Here is an 18778-nt window from a genome sequence, read left to right on the forward strand (position 1 = left end):
AGCTTATTCACCCCGGTACTGTGTATGTACAAGAGTTGATGGGGAATCTTTCTTGTCAATGAAACCTCAGTTTTTTGTGGAGCATTTAGAGGACAAGTTTGGGGAGGTGGGGGGCTTGTCCAAAATGCGGTCAGGGTCAGTCTTGATCAAAACAGCGTCCTCTGCCCAGTGATGGGTACTACTCGCCTGTGGCAAGGTAGGGGATGTTTCTGTTTCCATCACGCCCTATAAGAGCTTAAATATGGTTCAGGGTATTGTATTTCACAGGGACCTTCTTTTGCAGTCTGACGATTAGCTGCACACCAATTTAGAGCGCCGAGGAGTCCATTTTGACCCGCGTGTCCACCGCGGTCCACGGGAGAATCAGGTTGCCACTGGTGTCTTCATCTTGGCCTTCAAGGGTGGCACATTACTCGAGAAGGTCAAGGTGATGGTCTACCGCTGTGATGTAAAGCCGTATATCCCTCCCCCGATGCAGTGCTTTAAGTGCTGGAAGTTCGACCATATGTCTTCCTGCTGTACTTCCAGTGTCACCTGTCAATATTGTGGACGTCCTTCACATCCCAATATTCCCTGTGCCTCACCTCCCATCTGTGTCAGCTGCGGAGAGCACCATTCGCCTTGCTCACCAGACTGCAGGATTCTCCAGAGAGAAAGAAAAATAATGGAATACAAGGCCATGGACCGACTGACCTACTCTGAGGCTAAGAGAAAATATGAGAGGCTACATCTTGTGCATACAACGTCAACCTACGCTTCCGCTAGGACAACGGTTCTATCATCCTCAGTTCCATCGTGTACAATTGGCTCTCAGAGCCGTCAGACTCCACCTGCCCACTTGGTGGTGGGGGCATTTCCCTCCCTGTTGCTCCTGCACAACCTACTTCAGGAGCAACACTCTCCCAATCATTGGGGAAGTCAGTCCCCTTTTCACAGCTGGAGGAGCGTAAGTCTTCTTCGGCTCCTCTCGCCAGGAAGGGATCCCTTGGGCAAAGCTGACACCTGCCAGTGGCAGAAGCATCCACAGGTAGCTGGTCGTAGGGCTTCACGGTTCTCCTCAGTCCCTGAGATTGAATCAGTGAAGGCCTCCCAGCCAGACAAACCTAAGGAGCAGCGAGAGAAACCTAAAAAGAAAAAGACCCCCCAGAACCAAGGCACTGCGGTGGCACCCACAATGTCACTACCTACAGGCTCTGTGTCTTGATGATGAGGTGGAGATTCTGGCATCAGCTGAGGACCTAGATCTCGCAGCGCCCTCAGACACAATGGATGTCGACTGCACAGATACTCATCTGGTGGTAGCAGTTGACTCTGAGGTGTAGACTGCCTCACTGAGTGTTTCATGCTTTCCCAGTCTCACGATCATGTAATCCTCCAGTGGAATTGAGGTGGTTTTTTCCACTGCCTGGCTGAGCTATGGCAATTGTTAAGCTTTACACCTGCTTTCTGCATTGCCCTTCAGGAAACCTGGTTCCTGGCAATGCGGGCCCCTGTCCTCTGCGGCTCTAAGGGATATTACAGGAACTGTAGCGACTACAATAGTGTGTCAGGTGGAGTTTGCGTCTATGTCCTGAGCTCAATATGTAGTGAACCTGTGCCCTTTCAAACCCCTCTTGTGGCTGTCAGGATAAGGACAATGCAGGAAATAACTGTCTGCAATGTATATCTTTCTCCAGATGGTGCAGTACCCCTGAACGTATTCTCTGCACTGATTGATCAACTCCCTAAACCTTTCCTACTTTTGGGAGATTTTAACATGCATAGCCCCTTGTGGGGTGGTGCAATGATTACTGGCCGAGGTAGGGAGGTCAAAAATTTACTGTCTCAACTTGACCTCTGCATCTTAAATACAGGTGCCTTCCCACATTTCAGTGTGGCACATGGCACATATTCGGTCATTGATCTGTCGGTTTGCAGTCCTGGCCTTCTCCCATCTATCCACTGGAGAGCACATGATGACCTGTGTGGTAGTGACCCCTTCCTCATCTTCCTGTCACTCCCCTGGTCTCATGCCTACAGACACCTACCCTGATGGGCTTTAAACAAGGCAGACTGGGAAGCCTTCACCTCTGCTGTCACCACTGAATCTCCCCCACATGGTGTCATCAATGTTGTCGTTGAGCAGGTTACTACAACAATCGTTTCTGTGGCGGAAAATGCGATCCCTTGTTCTTTAGCATGCTCCCGGCGAAAGACAACCCCTTGGTGTTCATCTGAAGTTGCTGAGGCAATTGAAGGGCATCTGTGAGCTCTACAGCGACATAAGCAGCACCCTTCCCTAGAACTTCTAATAGCCTTTAAGGGGCTCCATGCCTGCGTCGCCAGCTTGTGAAACGACAGAAACAGGAGTGTTGGGAGAGGTACGTGTTGACCATTGGGTGCCATACGTCACCTTCCCATGTCTGGACGAAGATCAGACTTCTTTTTGGGTACCAAACCCTGCAGGTGTCCCTGGCATTAACATCAATGGCGTGTTATCTACTGATGCAAGCACAATTGCCGAGCACTTTGCTGAGCACTATGCTCGAGCCTCTGCGTCGGAGAACTACTCCCCAGCCTTTTGCACCCTCTAATGGCGGATGGAAAGGAAAGTCCTCTCGTTCATTACATGCCACAGTGAACCCTGTAACGCCCTATTTACAGAGTGGGAGCGGCGCCTACAGGGAGCCATTCACAAGGCGCAGTCATGGGCTCTAGCCTACAGCTTCCAGCTTTCAGCCGTGAAACCATGTGTCGTGCATTTCTGTCGACTTCGCACTGTTCATCCGGAAACAGAACTTTATCTTAGTGACGATCCACTCACTGTAGTTGATATATATCGATTCTTAGGACTGGTTTTCGACGCCCAATTGACTTGGCTACCTCACCTTCGTCATCTTAAGTGGAAGTGCTGGCAGCACCTCAATGCCCTCCACTGCCTAAGCAACACCAACTGGGGTGCAGATCACTCTACGCTGCTGCAGCTCTACAGAGCCCTTGTTCAATCCTGCCTTGACTATGGGAGTCTGGTTTATAGTTCGGCGTCATCCTCAGCATTGCGATTACTCGAACCAGTGCACCACTAAGGCATTCACCTAGCGATGGGAGCTTTTAGAATAAGTCCTGTGACCAGTTTCCTGGTGGAGGCCAGAGTCCCTCCATTGAACATTATGTTTGCACAACTGCTCGCCAGTTATGTTGCACTCGTTCATAGTTCTCCTGTGCATCCGAATTACCGTCTCTTTTTCCCAACTATGGCGGTTCATCTCCCACGTTGACAGCCCAGATCAGGGCTTATGATTGCGGTTTGTATCCGGTCCCTTCTCTCTGAACTCCTCGAAGTCCATTCACATACACCTCCGTGGTGTACACCTAGGCCGCAGATTCTTCTGGACCTTTCGCGTGGCCCTAAGGACTCCGTTAACCCTGCGGCTCTCCGCTATTACTTCCTCTCGATTCATGACATGTACCGATGATGGCTGATGGTCATGTAGGCTTTGCGTATGTTAATGGAGGACATATTGAACAGCACTCCTTGCCAAATGGCTGCAGTGTTTTCACTGCAGAGCTGGCGGCCCTATCTCGTGCTCTTGAGCACATCCGCTCATCCCAGGTGAGTCATTTCTCCTGTGTACTGACTCCTTGAGCAGCCTACGAGCTATTGACCAATGCTACCTTTGCCATCCTTTGGTAGTGTCCATTCAGGAGTCTGTCTATGCCCTGGAATGGTTCCGTCATCCACTGGTGTTTGTGCGGACCCCGGGACATGTCGGAATCCAAGGCAATGAACTTGCTGACAGGCTGGCCAAACAGGCTACGAGGAAACTACTTCTGGAGATGGGTATCTTGGAAACTGACCTGCGTTCTGTCTTACACACCAGGGTTTTTTGTCTTTGGGAGATGGAATGGCATAACATTATGCCCAACAAACTGCATGTCATTAAGGAGACTACGAATGTGTGGAAGTCTTCCATGCGGTCCTCTCACAGGGAATCAGTTGTTCTCTGCCAGCTCTGCATTGGCCGTACGTGACTAATGCATGGTTACCTCCTCCGTCGCGAGGACCCACCTCAGTGTTGCTGTGGCTCACAAATGATGGTCGTCCACCTCTGCTGGACTGCCCACTTTTAGCTGTTCTGCAGTGGACTTTTAACTTTCCCAGCATCCTATTGGGTGACAATGCCTCAACAGCAGCTTTAGTTTTACTTTTTATTCGTGAGGGTGGGTTTTATCATTTGATCTAAGTTTTAGTGCATGTCCGCCACCCTAGTGCTTTCATGGTAGAGGTTTTAATGTGTTGCAGAGTGGCTGGCTTCTCCTTTTTTTCTCCTGGTCAGCCAGCCATGGTAATCTGCTCTCTTGTTTTGATCTCTTCTACATTTTTCTTGCATCTCTCTGTGGTTTTCTTCTCTGATTTTGTCCATTTTAGTGTTTGTTGTGCTTCTGTCATTCTTGTGGTTTCCAGCTGTGTTTTGTATCTCTCGATTATTTTACTCCCTTGTGGAATTATTTTAATCGGAACGAGGGACCGATGACCTAGGAGTTTGGTCTCTTCCTCCCTCCTCCTTTTAAACCAACCGACCAACCAACTCTGTTTATTCACTACTGCTAATGGCCTTCTGTCTCCCACCATCACACTTTGTGTAGATTTTTGGTCAGTGTGAATACCTAACGACACAGAAATTATTATTTGACTAACAATTCATTCAAAGTCTGGATAGTTTGAAAGCTTCATCATTCTTTGAATGACAAATGTTATTTAATTTTTTAAATGTTTGCATTTGGCCCACATTCCCTAAGCAACCACACTTTATTTTATACATAAATAGTGACCTGCTCTGGCTTTGCAAAGCTCCCTGTATACAGCCGGATGATTTGTTTATGATATGAAGTGATGTACACAAACCTTCTGTTAGTGAAATCCATTCCAAAATCTCTGCAGTAGTTCGTGCAATTAGCCTTCATATACAGATAGAAAAACATGGCAGCCAATTTTAATTTATAGATTGTGGTCAGTCTTTGCTGCCGTATGGTTTTATGGCAGCTGTTACTTTACTGCTCTTCCCACCTGATTGTAGCTGTGAGATGTTGCTCCAAATGCCAATTAAATATGGAAGAAATAACAGTATTTATATTACACACACATCTTGCTACAGACAGTAAATCATATACACAAACCTTCCTTGTGAGTCAGTGTACACTGTGCAGGCTGAACATAAGATGATGTGGTTACATTTTAGCAGGGGATTGGCATGAGGGGCTGTGTCAGATGGGCTGGCACAAAACAGGAGGAGAGGTTGAGGAGGGGTAGTTGGCAGCCCAGAAGGAGGTAGCCAGCTGAGAATGTGGGGGATAGAGGCAGTAGATACGTGGGGTAGGGGAGACTGTGGGTTAGGGGGTGTGGGAGGAGTGGGCCAGCAGAGATTGAGGCCACGAAGGTAAGGGAGTGTAGGATGTGTAACAATGATAACTCCTATCTACATAGTTCAGAAAAGCTTGAACTACACAGCTGGAAGTTATTCTTGCTCTTGTTATCCTCCTGGCCTCAATTAATAAACAGATACATACATATTCATAAGTTATATTTTGCTCTGTTCAACCACTGTACATGGTAGTTGTAAGTTCGAGTCCATACTTATGGCAAGTCAGTTATGAGCTTGGAGAAAACAAATAAATTTAATTGTATGAAAATACTTGATACAAAGAGTCCAGAATAATGATAAAATATTTCATTTCTATGTTTTAGAAATTAGGAATTCCCACAGTGTTTGCAGTGAGCTTGATTTGGAGCTATGTTACAGGAAGCCATGCGTAAGATGACTGAAGAAGATAAGCAGAAGATTGCCCAACAGGTAGAATACTTCCGTAGTGAAAAACTGAAATTTGATCGCGAAGTTGCCAAGTGGGACGACACAGGAAATGATATTATTGTTCTGGCAAAACACATGTGCATGATTATGATGGAGATGACTGATTTCACACGGTAAGTAAAATAATTGGTTCTTTTAAATACGTAAAATATGCTTGTGCATTTGTCCATGCAAATAGTTCACTCTCTAACTACATATTCTTTTAAATACATATAACAGGCTTGTGGATTTTTCCATGCAGTTAGTTGATTCTCTGACTACATACACATTTAATGGTCTGTTACTATATTGTGGTTTAAAGGCAAGAATATTTGCAACAATTCAAGTATGAAAATAATTTGTGTGTATATCGACAGTAAATATATAAAATGTAGAAGGTAGGTGATGCTGGACAGCTTTAGGATGTTTAAGAATTGCATTGTACGGTACACACACGCTACCGTATTTTTATTGAAGATTATTGAGTTTGCTCTGGAGTCGGACCACCTATCAAAAACCAATTCAGCTATGCCTTGTCCAGTTGCATTGCCAAATACAGCTTACAGAATGTTCTATTATTGTTGAAGACAGATATGATATTGTGAGGCATGCAATATGATAAAAAATTTGGCAGATTAACTGAAAACAAGAAGCATTTCTTCTTTGGCCTGAAATAAAAATACAGTAGTTTCCTCCATTCTTACTACACTTATAATCTACTTCTACTGTTTGTATCCAAAATTGTTGGAATTATTGTTGTGTCTTGTATATTGAAATAATTTCTATCAAATGACACTATACATTCACCTCTGCTGCAACTTGTTTATTTTTACTTTGAATAAAGGGCATTTTAAAGACAGTGCACATATTCAACAGTCTTGACTGTAAAAGTTTGATTCATACTCGTTCAATATCAATATTCCAATGTGTATAGGCAGACACATTTATGTTGTGGGCTATTATGTATTCTCATTAAGATCATTTTCTTCATAATCCTGTCACTCCCCCTCCCCTCTCCCATAACCATTCATTTCTGCTATTGATTGTGGCTCATCTTTTCATCTTTCAAGTTCTCCCTCTCTTTCCTATCTCTGCCTTTCCTCCCAAATTTGCAAATGACAGATGAACGGGCAATTACTTACATTCAAGAGGTATAGCTTCTAGTACAGGCATATATAAATAAAATTGATTAACAGCACCTCTGACTTTTGAAACAAGAAGTTCATTCTTTGTCTTATTGGTGAAGTTGAAGGGAGGTAAAGGTCTTTGCTGCTTTCCTCCTCATACATGTTTATACCTCATAGCCTGTGCCCTGAATGAACCACACACACACACACACACACACACACACACACACACACACACACAAAGAATATTTAATGAGTGTGTTGCTTAGATCACATGTACCTGTTTTCCCTTGAGCACTTTTCTACTTCTTGCTGCAATGAACAGTTATAAATTAGGTCCTGTAATTGTTTAACTAAATGCACATTGAGGAAGCATACGCTTCATGAAGACCTTTGTTATGGGGTAAAGATCCACACACATTTTACCAGGAAACATGTAAATGTGGGCTGCCGTGTTCACAAATTGTTTTAATTGTACAGTAGCCACAAAAATGTAATTAACACTTGAGCCACAGTGGTCTGTTTACAGTACCTTGCAACTCTCGCGTCCGTCGGCCATCGTAATTTAATATATTATTATTGTTGTTATTATTTTTTGATTGTTGCCGACTTACGTGGTGGGCCTTAATAAAAATGATATTTCATTTAATTTTGATTTTATGATTAAATGCTTACCTGAAGTTCTCCTTTTGAACAATATTAATTTCAAATTATTTGTTACGTTAATGAATGTTAGACTCGCTGAATCTTAAAACATGAGCATATAAGTTGAACTTTTCATATTAATTTCCTCGGCTAGTCAGCTCACTTTAAAGCAAAAGATCTTTAGTTATTAATTACAATTGCGGCCCTCACACGCGTGAGAGTATTTTTCTTACCTCCGTTAACCATTGCCACGTAGTCAGAGTCCTGGCTCTGACTGTCAGCTATGGTACTGAAAATAAGAATCTTAAAGCTACGTATTTCTGAAACGTCGGGCGGCTGTGGAGAAAATTTAATATTATGTTAATAGCGGGTGAGTATTTCGCTTCCGCTAATTTTTCATAAGTTAATATCGCCACGTAATGGTGTCGTTGGCTGCATCGGCCACTGCGATTGTTGAACTGTAAATTACTTGAACGCAGGTTAATTCAAGGAAGGCGGACATGAAATCGGGATCACCTCTTACAAATTAAAAGTGCACAATAATATTAAATGAATATATTATATGCTTAACTCATACAAATATGCTTACATTTGCCAGCACTCGCAAGTTGTCTGTCTATACACAATCAAGACAAGAGAAGAAGTGAACACGACTAAAAAATTAACAAAAGAGCGTATCTTGTCATCTCTTTAGATCATTTTGTTATAAGTTATTCCTTTGCAATCGAAACCTACCCAGATAAATTATTATTTTACGGCTACATGATAAAAATATATTATTCAATTTTTAAATGTCTCTTCTTTATAAATACTGTTTTTTAAGTCTTTTCGTAATATAGCACTGGGGACGACGCTATACAACCTATTGCCATGCTGTTCATTAGCTAGCACTTCTATTATCTGAATACTGAGTTCTGCTTTTGATATATATGAAAGCTCCTTGTAATTAAGATTGGCTCACACCAAGGATGCCTGTGATCTTATGGTATGCATAACTGCTTTGTGGCGCCGTTGGTTACTTGATCTCGCGACGTGATAAGTGTACGAAAGTATCTTCGCAAGTGGATTGTAAGTGCACACAGTTATAGCATCTATCAACTAGAATGTTCTCTGAATTTTGTACAAGTTTAAGTTTCTTGACTCTGTAACCATCATGCCACTACTGATAGTTGCATCTATGACACAACACACGAATATGGAAAGTAAACTAGTGTATAGTAACTTAAGACAGTTTTAGTAATGAAACACTGATATAAATAAATAAATAAATACCTGACTGATATTGTCAAAAATTTAAACCATTTTTGGAAATGCAATGCATGGCATTAGTGAACCACATGTTTTTGCAGTAATCATGCCTCCTAGTACAAAAGCTCGCACATAACCCCAAGAATCATCCTCCACACTTTCAAAAGCGACAACTCTCGATTCTGAGGTGGGTAGCAATACTACTTACAACCTAATCCGAATGTAGCAGTTTTGAAAATCTTTTTTTTTTTTTTTTCCTCAAAAATTGTCATAATGTGCTGAAACCTCCTTCACTTCATTATTCGGTTTCTCACTGTAGCGTCAAACATTGTGTGACCTACCGAATTTCATCTGATCCCCCATTGATGTCACGTAAACACAGTGAACTCCCCACTCCCAAGGTCATGAATTTCAAGATTATACACATAACAATTTTCTGCCATAAAAGGCCTAGTTTGCTGAAATGTCAGGGCAAGTTAATATTTTTTCCAAGAAGAATTGTTTACGGAGAAATCTTATTCCTTGGAATTAAGGTACACAAAGCTGAAGAAAACTGTTGTGATGATAAACTTAAATGCTCTGTTTCATTCTTTGCATCTCTGAGTCTCTTGTGAGCATTTTTCGTTTGTGCCTTTCATTTCCATTTGCTTTTCAATCTTAAATGTATCACACATTTGTAAGGCCTTTTTTTAAATGAGGAAAGAAAGAATGAAGATAAAAAAAACATTGTCTGTTGGCCCACTCCTTAACCCTTTTAACCATTTCACTGTTGTGGGCGTTATGCACGTCCCGCTACACAGTTTCCCAGGCAGTGTGGATGTGTATATGTGTGCCACTTAGGTTTCCCTACAGAGCTGTGGATGTGTAAATGCCTCCTGAGCTGCCGACATCTCACTGCTGAGGACAAGTTATTCCATCTCGGTGGATAAAAAAGTTTTGAGTATTTCTCATACAACACACACTGATGAGCCAAAACATTATGACCACCTGCTTAATAGGTTGTTTGTTCATATTTGGTACGAAATACAGCACTGATTCTGCATATCAGGGATCCGACAGTTTGTTGGTAGGTTTATGAAGGTACGTGGCATTAGAGGTCTTCACACAGTTCATGTAAGTCGCATAAATAATGGGACTGCTGATTCGCATACATAGTGATGGTGCCTGATAGCGGTCCAGATGGGTTCAATAGGATTTACATCAGGCATATTTGGTCACTGAGACATCAGCACAAGTTCACTATAATGCTCCTCAAAATACTGTAGCATGGTTGTGGCTCCAAGACACAGATAATTATACTGCTAAAAGATGACATCGTCTTCGATGAAGAAATCTAATATGAAGGGATGCAGGTGATTCGTAGCTGTCAGTGTGTTTTCGATTACTACTACAGGTCCCATGCAAGTACAGGAGAATGTCTCCCATAGCATAATACTGCTCCTACCAGCCTTCACCTGTGTTGCTCTGAATGTTTTGACCCGCCATTCATCTCAATGATTGTGTCTCTGGAGACGACCATTGACCTAGTGTACCAAAAATGTGATTCACCGGAAGAGCTGTACCGAGTGAGGTGGCACATGATTAGCACACTGGACTCACATTCAGGATGACGATGGTTCAAACCTATGTCTGGCCATTCTGATTTAGGTTTTCTGTGATTTCCCTAAATCTCTTCAGGTAAATGCTGGGATGGTTCCTGTGAAAGGGCCCAGCCGACTTCCTCCCCCACCCTTCCCTAATCTGATGGGACCAGTGATCTCTCTGTTTGGTCCCCTACCCTGAATCAACTGACCAACCAACCAGAAGAGCCGGCACATTTCCATTGATCGACGGTTGAATCCCAATGGCCCCATGCCCACTGCAATCGTAACTGACGAAGTCGCAGGGTCAATGTGTGAACACATTGGGGGTGATCTACTGTGGAGCTCCATGTTCAATAATCTATGATGAACCTTGTGCTGCTCCAAAACACTTGTGTGTGCACCAGCATTGTGCCACAGGCACCTATCCTACTTTACAGAGCAGATAAGCCTCCAAATCTGATATTCTGTGAAGGGTTGTGTATGTCCAACCATTCAGTGCCTAGTGGCAATTTTGTTGCTGTTCTACCTCTTTCTTTAGATGCTGACGATAGTGGCATATGAAGATTCGATTAGCTTCGCTGTTTTTGAGATACTTGTTCACAGACTCTGCGTAATAATAATCTGCCTTTGTCAAAGTCACTTGTCTCAATGGATTTCACCATTTGCAACCCATATCTTCACCAGGGTGACCACCCATCTGTATTTAATCTGCTTACATACTTACATTACTGCATCATGTGTCCATAATGCTACCAGGCAGCATCCAACATCATGATGGGAGTGGTCTAATGTTTTGGCTTATCAGTGTACGTGCCTCATTATGTGCTACCATTTGCAAAACCCCTCATTTTGATGTCGTGACCGTTTGAGATGCGATTGTTATGACCACATAATTTGCAGTGCAAAAGGATGTGAATGGATGCATTGAGTTTGGCCGCCCTTTGGATATAAAACCGAATAAATTGAGATGGAAATGAGATATTCTTCTGCTCTAAGTTTTAAATGAAATTTTGATATCTTATCTACATTTCATTTGCTGCAATGTAACAGCTAAAATCGACCGTGTGCAAAGTTTAACCAATGCATTTTTACCTCTGCTAACTATGGCATGTAACAAAAAGAAATTCAGTCCTTTATCAAGCAAAGACATCAGACTTGGTAATATAATGTAAATGGATAGATGAAAAAAATCTACTCACCAAGTGGTGGCAGGGGAAACACACACACACACACACACACACACACACACACACACACACACACACACACAAAAGGATTTAACTTTTACAAGCCACTGGCTCAGAAAACTTGTAAAAGTTAAATCCTTTTGCATGTGTGTTCCCCTGCTGCTGCTGCTGCATGTGCAAAAATCAAATTTTTTCATCTCATAGTTCTCGAAACATTGGATGATAAGTATTTCATATTGGCTGGAATGCATTCTCTCAGCACAGACACCAGCATTTGGGAAGCAGTACAGCCATAGCAAAAGCCACCTCAGCACTGAATGCAAAGAGCATGTCTGTAGCAGAGAAAGGCTTAATAGGCTCCCAGAGAAAAATATTATTTCCAATTTTTGGCTACCAGGTGCATATCTAGTGCTGTGTATGGATTAGGAACAGAATGTGGGCAGAAAAGGTCACACAAGTGAGAAAGGCATAATGTTGATTTTATTGTTAACCACCACTTACACTGGTCAGTATGACTGTCAGAGATGCCGTACAGTGCCAGATTTGCACATGGTGACCAAAATTGGAACTATATTTCTTTCAGCATAAATTGGTTCTACATTAACTTGTTAGCATACTTACTAAGTTTAGCTGCAATGTGATAATTACAGCCCGCATTGAATGTTTGTGAGTAGCTGCACTTTAATTATAACCATCCGTGCAAATATGTAACAACTTTCAGAATAGAATTTTTCCTGTTTCTACTTGTTGTCTCTCTCCTCCCCCCAGTTTAAATGCCTCCCTCCCTCCCTTCCTCCATCCCAACAGCATTGGAAGTGAAGCTGACTGCCAAATTTAAAATCAACAATTTTTTGTAATGCACTTCTGCATCTACATACGTACTCTGCAAGCCACCATAGTGAAGGATACCACATACCACTACTATTCATTTCCTTCCTGTTCTACTTGCAAATAAAGTGAGGGGTATAATGATTGTCTGGATGCTTCTGTACGAACCCTAATTTCTCTTATCTTCATGGTCCTTTGGTGAAATATACATTGGTGGCAGTAGAATTGTTTTGCAGTTGCCCTCAAATGCCGGTTCTTTAATTTTCCTGTGTAGTACCATGTGAAAAGAATGCTGTTTTCCTTCCTGGGATTCCCATTTGAGTTCATGGAGCACCTCCATAATACTTGCATACCGATTGAACGTACAGGTAATAAATCTAGCAGCAAGCCTTTAATCTGATTTGGTGGGGATCCTTAATGCTTGAGCAGTACTTGACAATGTGTCACGGTAGTGTTATATATGCCATCTCCTTTATAGATGAACTACACTTTCCCCAAATTCTCCCATTAAAATGAAATTAGCCATTTGTCTTCCATACTGTCAACCTGATGTGCTTGTTCCATTTCATATTGCTTTGCAACATTATGCCCAGATATTTAATTGATGTGACTATGTCAAGCAGCAACGACTGATGCTGTGTTCAAATTTTATAGGATTGTTTTCTTATTCATCCGCATTAACTTACTTTTTTACATTAGAGCAAGCTGTTATTCATCTCCCAGCTAAAAGTTCTGTGTTAAGTCATTGTGTATCCTCCTACAGTCACTCAATGCCAACTCCTTTCTGTACACCACAGTGTCATCAGTGAACAGCCGCAAATTGCTGTTCATCCTGTCTGCCAGATCATTTACCTATATAGAGAATAAGAGCAGTTGTGTCACGCTTCCCCCGGGCTTTCCTGACTGTGCCCTTGTTTCTGATGAACACTTGCTGTCAGGTACAGTGTACGGGGTACTATTACTTAAGAAGTCTTCAAGCCACTCACATATCTGGACAGCTAGTCCATATGCACAGACATTCATCAACAGTCTGCAGTGTCAGAAGCTGTTGGTTATTTGAGTTGATAGAAGAAAAGTTCAATGAATTAATTAAATAACGTAGATGAGGGAATAAGGTAACTTGAAAGGGGAAAAGAATGATTTAAGAGAGCTGAAAAGGTACTGACAGTTGTGAGTTCTTTGATATTTATGTCTTTTCAAAATTTTTTATAAATTTCAAGCACTCATAACATGATGCACTCAGAATGATGGCTATTGGGTTTGCTATACCAGTTTTGTTGTACCTTGCTGCAACTATTTCTTTTCTTATTCTGCAGTGGTCGGGGACCATTGAAAACAACAATGGACGTTATAAATGCAGCAAAGAAAATTTCTGAAGCTGGAACAAAACTGGACAAACTTACTAGACAGATAGCTGACCAGTGCCCTGAATCATCGACAAAGAAAGATCTGTTGGCTTACTTACAGAGGATTGCTCTATATTGTCACCAGATGAACATTACATCTAAAGTGAAGGCTGATGTTCAGAATATTAGTGGAGAGCTTATAGTTTCTGGCGTAAGTATATTATATTGAGTGTGACATCATGCAGATTGTTTCTGTTTTCATTGTTTCTGTGTTTACAGTTACCACATTTTGTCTCAGAATTGACTTAATGTTGCATTGTAAGTTGTACACCAGTGGTAGATGAGCTGGTACTAGAGAAATGTAGTTAGCAGTTGCAATAAAACATGTAGTTAAGAACTGAGATAATGTCGTAAGGAGAGTTTAGTGCAAAAATAAAAACTGGAAATAAATAAAAATAAGTGTGCTGTAAAGTCATTCAGAGTTATATTGTTCCAGTACTTGAGTGAATTTGGATGAGTACTTTGTTCTACGTAGAGCCAAACGGATGACTCCATGCAAGTCTCTTAACATTCATGTTGTGACAACTACTTCAGCAATATGAAATCAGTCTATTGGTATCATTAACCAAAAGTATTAAATGTGATATGGCTTTGAAATTTGTTGGTAGGTAAGGAAAGGGGTGGTGTAAGCCCATTAGTTTATGTTATACATTTGTACAGATTCATGAAGAGGGTATTTTCGTTTTAACGATTGCCTGACCCCTGTTCACGTGAGACATGTACAAGTTTTTTGCTTTTCTTCTTCTTTCTAATACATAGTTAATGAAACTATGCAAGAAACAGATCAGTTATGTTAGGAATAGTACGGTTTTAACAGTATCCTTCCTATCTGATCGGAGGTTGAAAATTGATATATCGAATTTCGTAAAGCCAATGAACATACGACAAAAATTCAATGAAACAATACCGCTTTGTATATTTTTGAAAGTTATCATCCTACTTTCAAATTAAACAATTATCTCAATTTCGTATCAAATCATGCCATTTTATAAAGTAACAAGGTATTCTTCACACTGAAAGTAACAGACTAGCTGTGACCCTGGGCTGTGTTTGCATATCAGTAGTTTTTTTATGATGAATGATGGTGAGTAAGCAAGCTAGTAATTTATAAATAACTGTGTGTATAATGTGTTGTGTATAAATATATGTAGTGCCAGTGTATAGGTATGTTATGAGTGTTTTTATTATTTTGCTGTGTGCCGAAGCTTAGTTAGCAAACACTGAAAACTACACAAATTTTAATTTCTTACCAATTACTTACTGCATGCTCCTAACACAGTTCCATAAACAATGTTTTGGTTCTTGCAAGGACTTAAGGATTTTGTGGGTTGGACACACATAAGCACACCTATGTAGAGTTATCCATTAGAAAAACAAAGTTTTTCTAAACGCACACCAGCAACTTTGAGTGTTTACCCTTGCACGTTATTCACAGTCATTCCAAAAGCAAATTTTATTGAGAATTGTAATCTTTTAAATTGAAAAGGTGAGTCTGTTGGTATAATAGGGATTCATGAAATTGGAATACTTTCCCCTGTAACTGTACCACTAACTAACTAACTAACTAACTCTAACAAAATTTTGACCCATTACACAATCTGGTCACATCAAGAGTTCTCATTAGGAGGACTTGAACACCAATCTTTGACCTCAGTCAATGAAAAGGCGCTCCGAACAATTCCAAAGAGAGGATGTGAGGTGATTCGTTCAGTGTGCATATTATTATCGACAGACAGATATTCTACAATATCTCTTTCTATTTGTGACATAATTTTTCCATTTATCAATTCTACAAATTCATTACACAGTGCCAAAATTGCCCTTTCTCACAACTATTCTTTATTTCCCATATTTGCTTGCAGTTCAGGGTTAACTTTGCTTACCAGCTCTTTTATAATGTTCGGTTAAGTATAGCTCTTAGTGCCCCCCCCCCCCCCCCCCCCTCCCGCAAACTACTCCAATAGTTGACAATGCTGCATGCATAGCGTCGCTGTCAAGCGGTGCGTGCGGAGGGACGTGGGCAGGAGCGCTCATCTATGCCCTGTGCTATTGATGTAGCCATGTGTTATGTAGTGTGTACATTATACAACAAGTTTAATAATTTTTTAACGTGGTTTGTGTTCACTGATGTAATAAAAGAAAATAGATCTTGTATTCTGTACTTCATCCTCTTAAGAATCAACATTTTTTTCTCCTCAGCCTTCAAGCTATCTCCATACCAGATTTCATCAAAGTCTGTTCAGAAGTTTAATTGTGAAGATGTAGCAGATGGAGTTACTTTCGCCTTTATAATATTAGTGTGGATGTCTGTGTGTGTAAGTGGGATGGATGAATTGTCATTGCTTCTGTGCAAATTTTCCATAAAAATGATGTTCCTGTTTTTCTTCAGTTGGACAGCGCTACATCACTTATTCAAGCAGCAAAGAACTTGATGAATGCTGTAGTCCTCACCGTTAAAGCTTCGTATGTCGCATCGACAAAATATCCAAGACAGGGTACTGTTGCGGTAAGTTACAATAATTTTATCATACAGTTATATGTTACCACAAATAATGGAGACAAACTAGCACTTTGGAGTTACCACGTTGCCTTCTAAATATGTTTAGTACAAATAAATACCCAAAACAATTATTTTATAGCATTCATTGTAGAAAGTAACTATAATGGGCTTTATATAGAATTATATGTATTTTTTATATTCTCATTGTACCAGGTTATGCTATTCTTCAAATTGTGCACTTCGTACTTCCTTTTAAATACAAGATCATGGTGAAAAACTGAATGCCAGATAAAAACAGATTATGTTTGTTATTATCCAAAAACCCACCTATTTTTTGATGCAGTCCACTTCTAAATAAATTCACTTTGTGTGATAATATGTTTCAGGTGAGTAGGTTCCATTTCTGAAAGAGAAGTCTGTATAATATGTGCACACACTTGCCTTCCTTCATTGCATCTTCATTGCATTCAATACATGTTCCAGACACAAATTTCTGTGCTTGAAATCCTCAGTTTCCCCATCCCCAACACAACTTTCCTGTAGATGAATTATTTTCTTCTTTTTCTGTTGTGGCATTCCTCTGCTCTCATATTTGTTTCATTCAGTTGTCCAGAAGTCATACATAGTTATCGCCAAGTACTCACTGATGGGTGACCTGTAAGAAGAACCCCGTTTGCATCCAAGAAAACATTGTCTTCCACAATTAAAAATTGTCTTCCACACTTTCGACAGATGAAAGCAAAAGTCTTTTTTATGTTGGGCGACTATGTTCCACTCACTGATGGTTTTTTTGTTCCTGGCCTGAAATGATGGGGCACACATCTCACCCACTGCAACAAGTCAACACACAAAATCAGTTGGAGGTCTTTTCATAATAACCCAAACATGGTTGAAAAATTTGTTGTTGCATTTGATTTTGGCCAGCATTCAACAAATGTCACATCCATTTTGGATAAAGCTTTCTCTTAGTCAATACTTCTTCTAAAATATTCCATACTGAGGTTCTCTGACATGTTTTAGACTTACAGCATCATTATCGAAGACTGAATTATGGCTCTGGGAATTATATCTGTATAAAAATAATATGGTTGTTAATTTAATGACACGAGATTCTAGAATAAAATGTCATGTTCATTTGACAGCACAAAAAGTGGTGGCACATTGTCAGTCTAGTACAGCATTTATGTAAATGAAATGGAACATACCATTTTTTTCTAGATTACTTTGAGTACACACAGAAGAAGACTTATACTTGGAATATTATGCAAAAATCTTTTTGTCTGTATTTTAAATTAGTTCCAAGAAGACACAAAAGCTTTTTTGCAAATAAAATATGCTATTATTAGATATAGATACAGTCACTGTAGCTGAATGCTCAACCTTTAGGCTTTCTACGTAAAGGGGCAGAAGTTTAATTCCATGTTAAGTTGCAAAAGTTTTTCTTCCTTGCCAAAAGAGACATGTACTGTTTGGAAACTTCCCTTCATGCCACTGATGTATAGTTCGATATCTACAAATAATTGTCATAATATTTGTTTATTTATATTTTATGTTCTTGATCAGTTTTGGTCAATTTTAAACAATCTGTTTTTCATTTTCCTTTTGGCCCAGTAGTTCTTCATTTTCTTGGACCTCAACTTCCATCTTTATATGAGATCACCCTCCCAATTGTTTATTTATTTATCAGCGTGTATATGACCCAGTACAACCGGGAGATATGGGAAAAACCTGGGAATTTTTTCATCTGGGAGAAAATCGGGAAAAACCCGGGAATTTTTTAGAATTCCGGGAATTTTTCATTGTTTTTGTTTTCAGTTAAATTTTTGTATTTTTGACTGGTAAGAACAGATACTGTAACAAAGGATATTACTGTATCCCGCTACTGCAGAATAATACTGCAGCAATAAAACATGAACGAGAGAAAAAACGAAAATAAAACTTAAACTGCAAAGGAAATGCGTCATATACAACAACAAAACACAGTGGCTCATATAAGCGTCTGCCAACAGCAAAATATGTCAAAGGATTTAGGAAGACTATGCAATGCTTTGTAGCAGTAAATTGCCTCCAATGAGCGTGACATTATAACTGTTTACATTATATTCGTTTTAACAGTTACGAGTCGGATCATGGGTATTCGCAGTTGAGCAGTAACTTCTCACGCTTCTGGCTACAGGAATGTGGCTGTTGGCTGTGTAAGCAGCCACAGTAAGCAGCTAGCAGCTAGATGCTACCGGAAAAAATTTTACTGGAGTGCCCAAGGTGCCAGATTCATGCATGCGCAGCAGGTCCTAATCTGGGGGGGGGGGGGGGGGGGCAAATTCATTCATATTCTTGAGGGGAAAAAACCTTGTTTCACAAAGCGCCTAGCATCTAGTGCTCGTTAGTCTATTGATTATTAATATGACTTTGAAACGCATCCCTGT

General features: G+C 40.6%; 1 protein-coding gene across 2 annotated transcripts in view; it reads left to right on the forward strand.

Annotated features, from left to right (window-relative positions):
• Positions 1 to 18778, forward strand: part of LOC126481011 (catenin alpha) — a 152473-nt gene that overhangs the window by 116721 nt on the left and 16974 nt on the right. For both annotated transcript variants that reach the window (XM_050104467.1, XM_050104468.1), the window contains 3 exons: positions 5781 to 5962; positions 13763 to 14003; positions 16242 to 16358. In XM_050104467.1, coding sequence (XP_049960424.1) covers positions 5781 to 5962; positions 13763 to 14003; positions 16242 to 16358 — 540 coding nt within the window. The remainder of the gene's footprint in view (positions 1 to 5780; positions 5963 to 13762; positions 14004 to 16241; positions 16359 to 18778) is intronic.

This window comes from Schistocerca serialis, chromosome 5 (genome assembly GCF_023864345.2).
Source record: "Schistocerca serialis cubense isolate TAMUIC-IGC-003099 chromosome 5, iqSchSeri2.2, whole genome shotgun sequence".
NCBI classification, from domain to species: Eukaryota; Metazoa; Arthropoda; class Insecta; order Orthoptera; family Acrididae; genus Schistocerca; species Schistocerca serialis.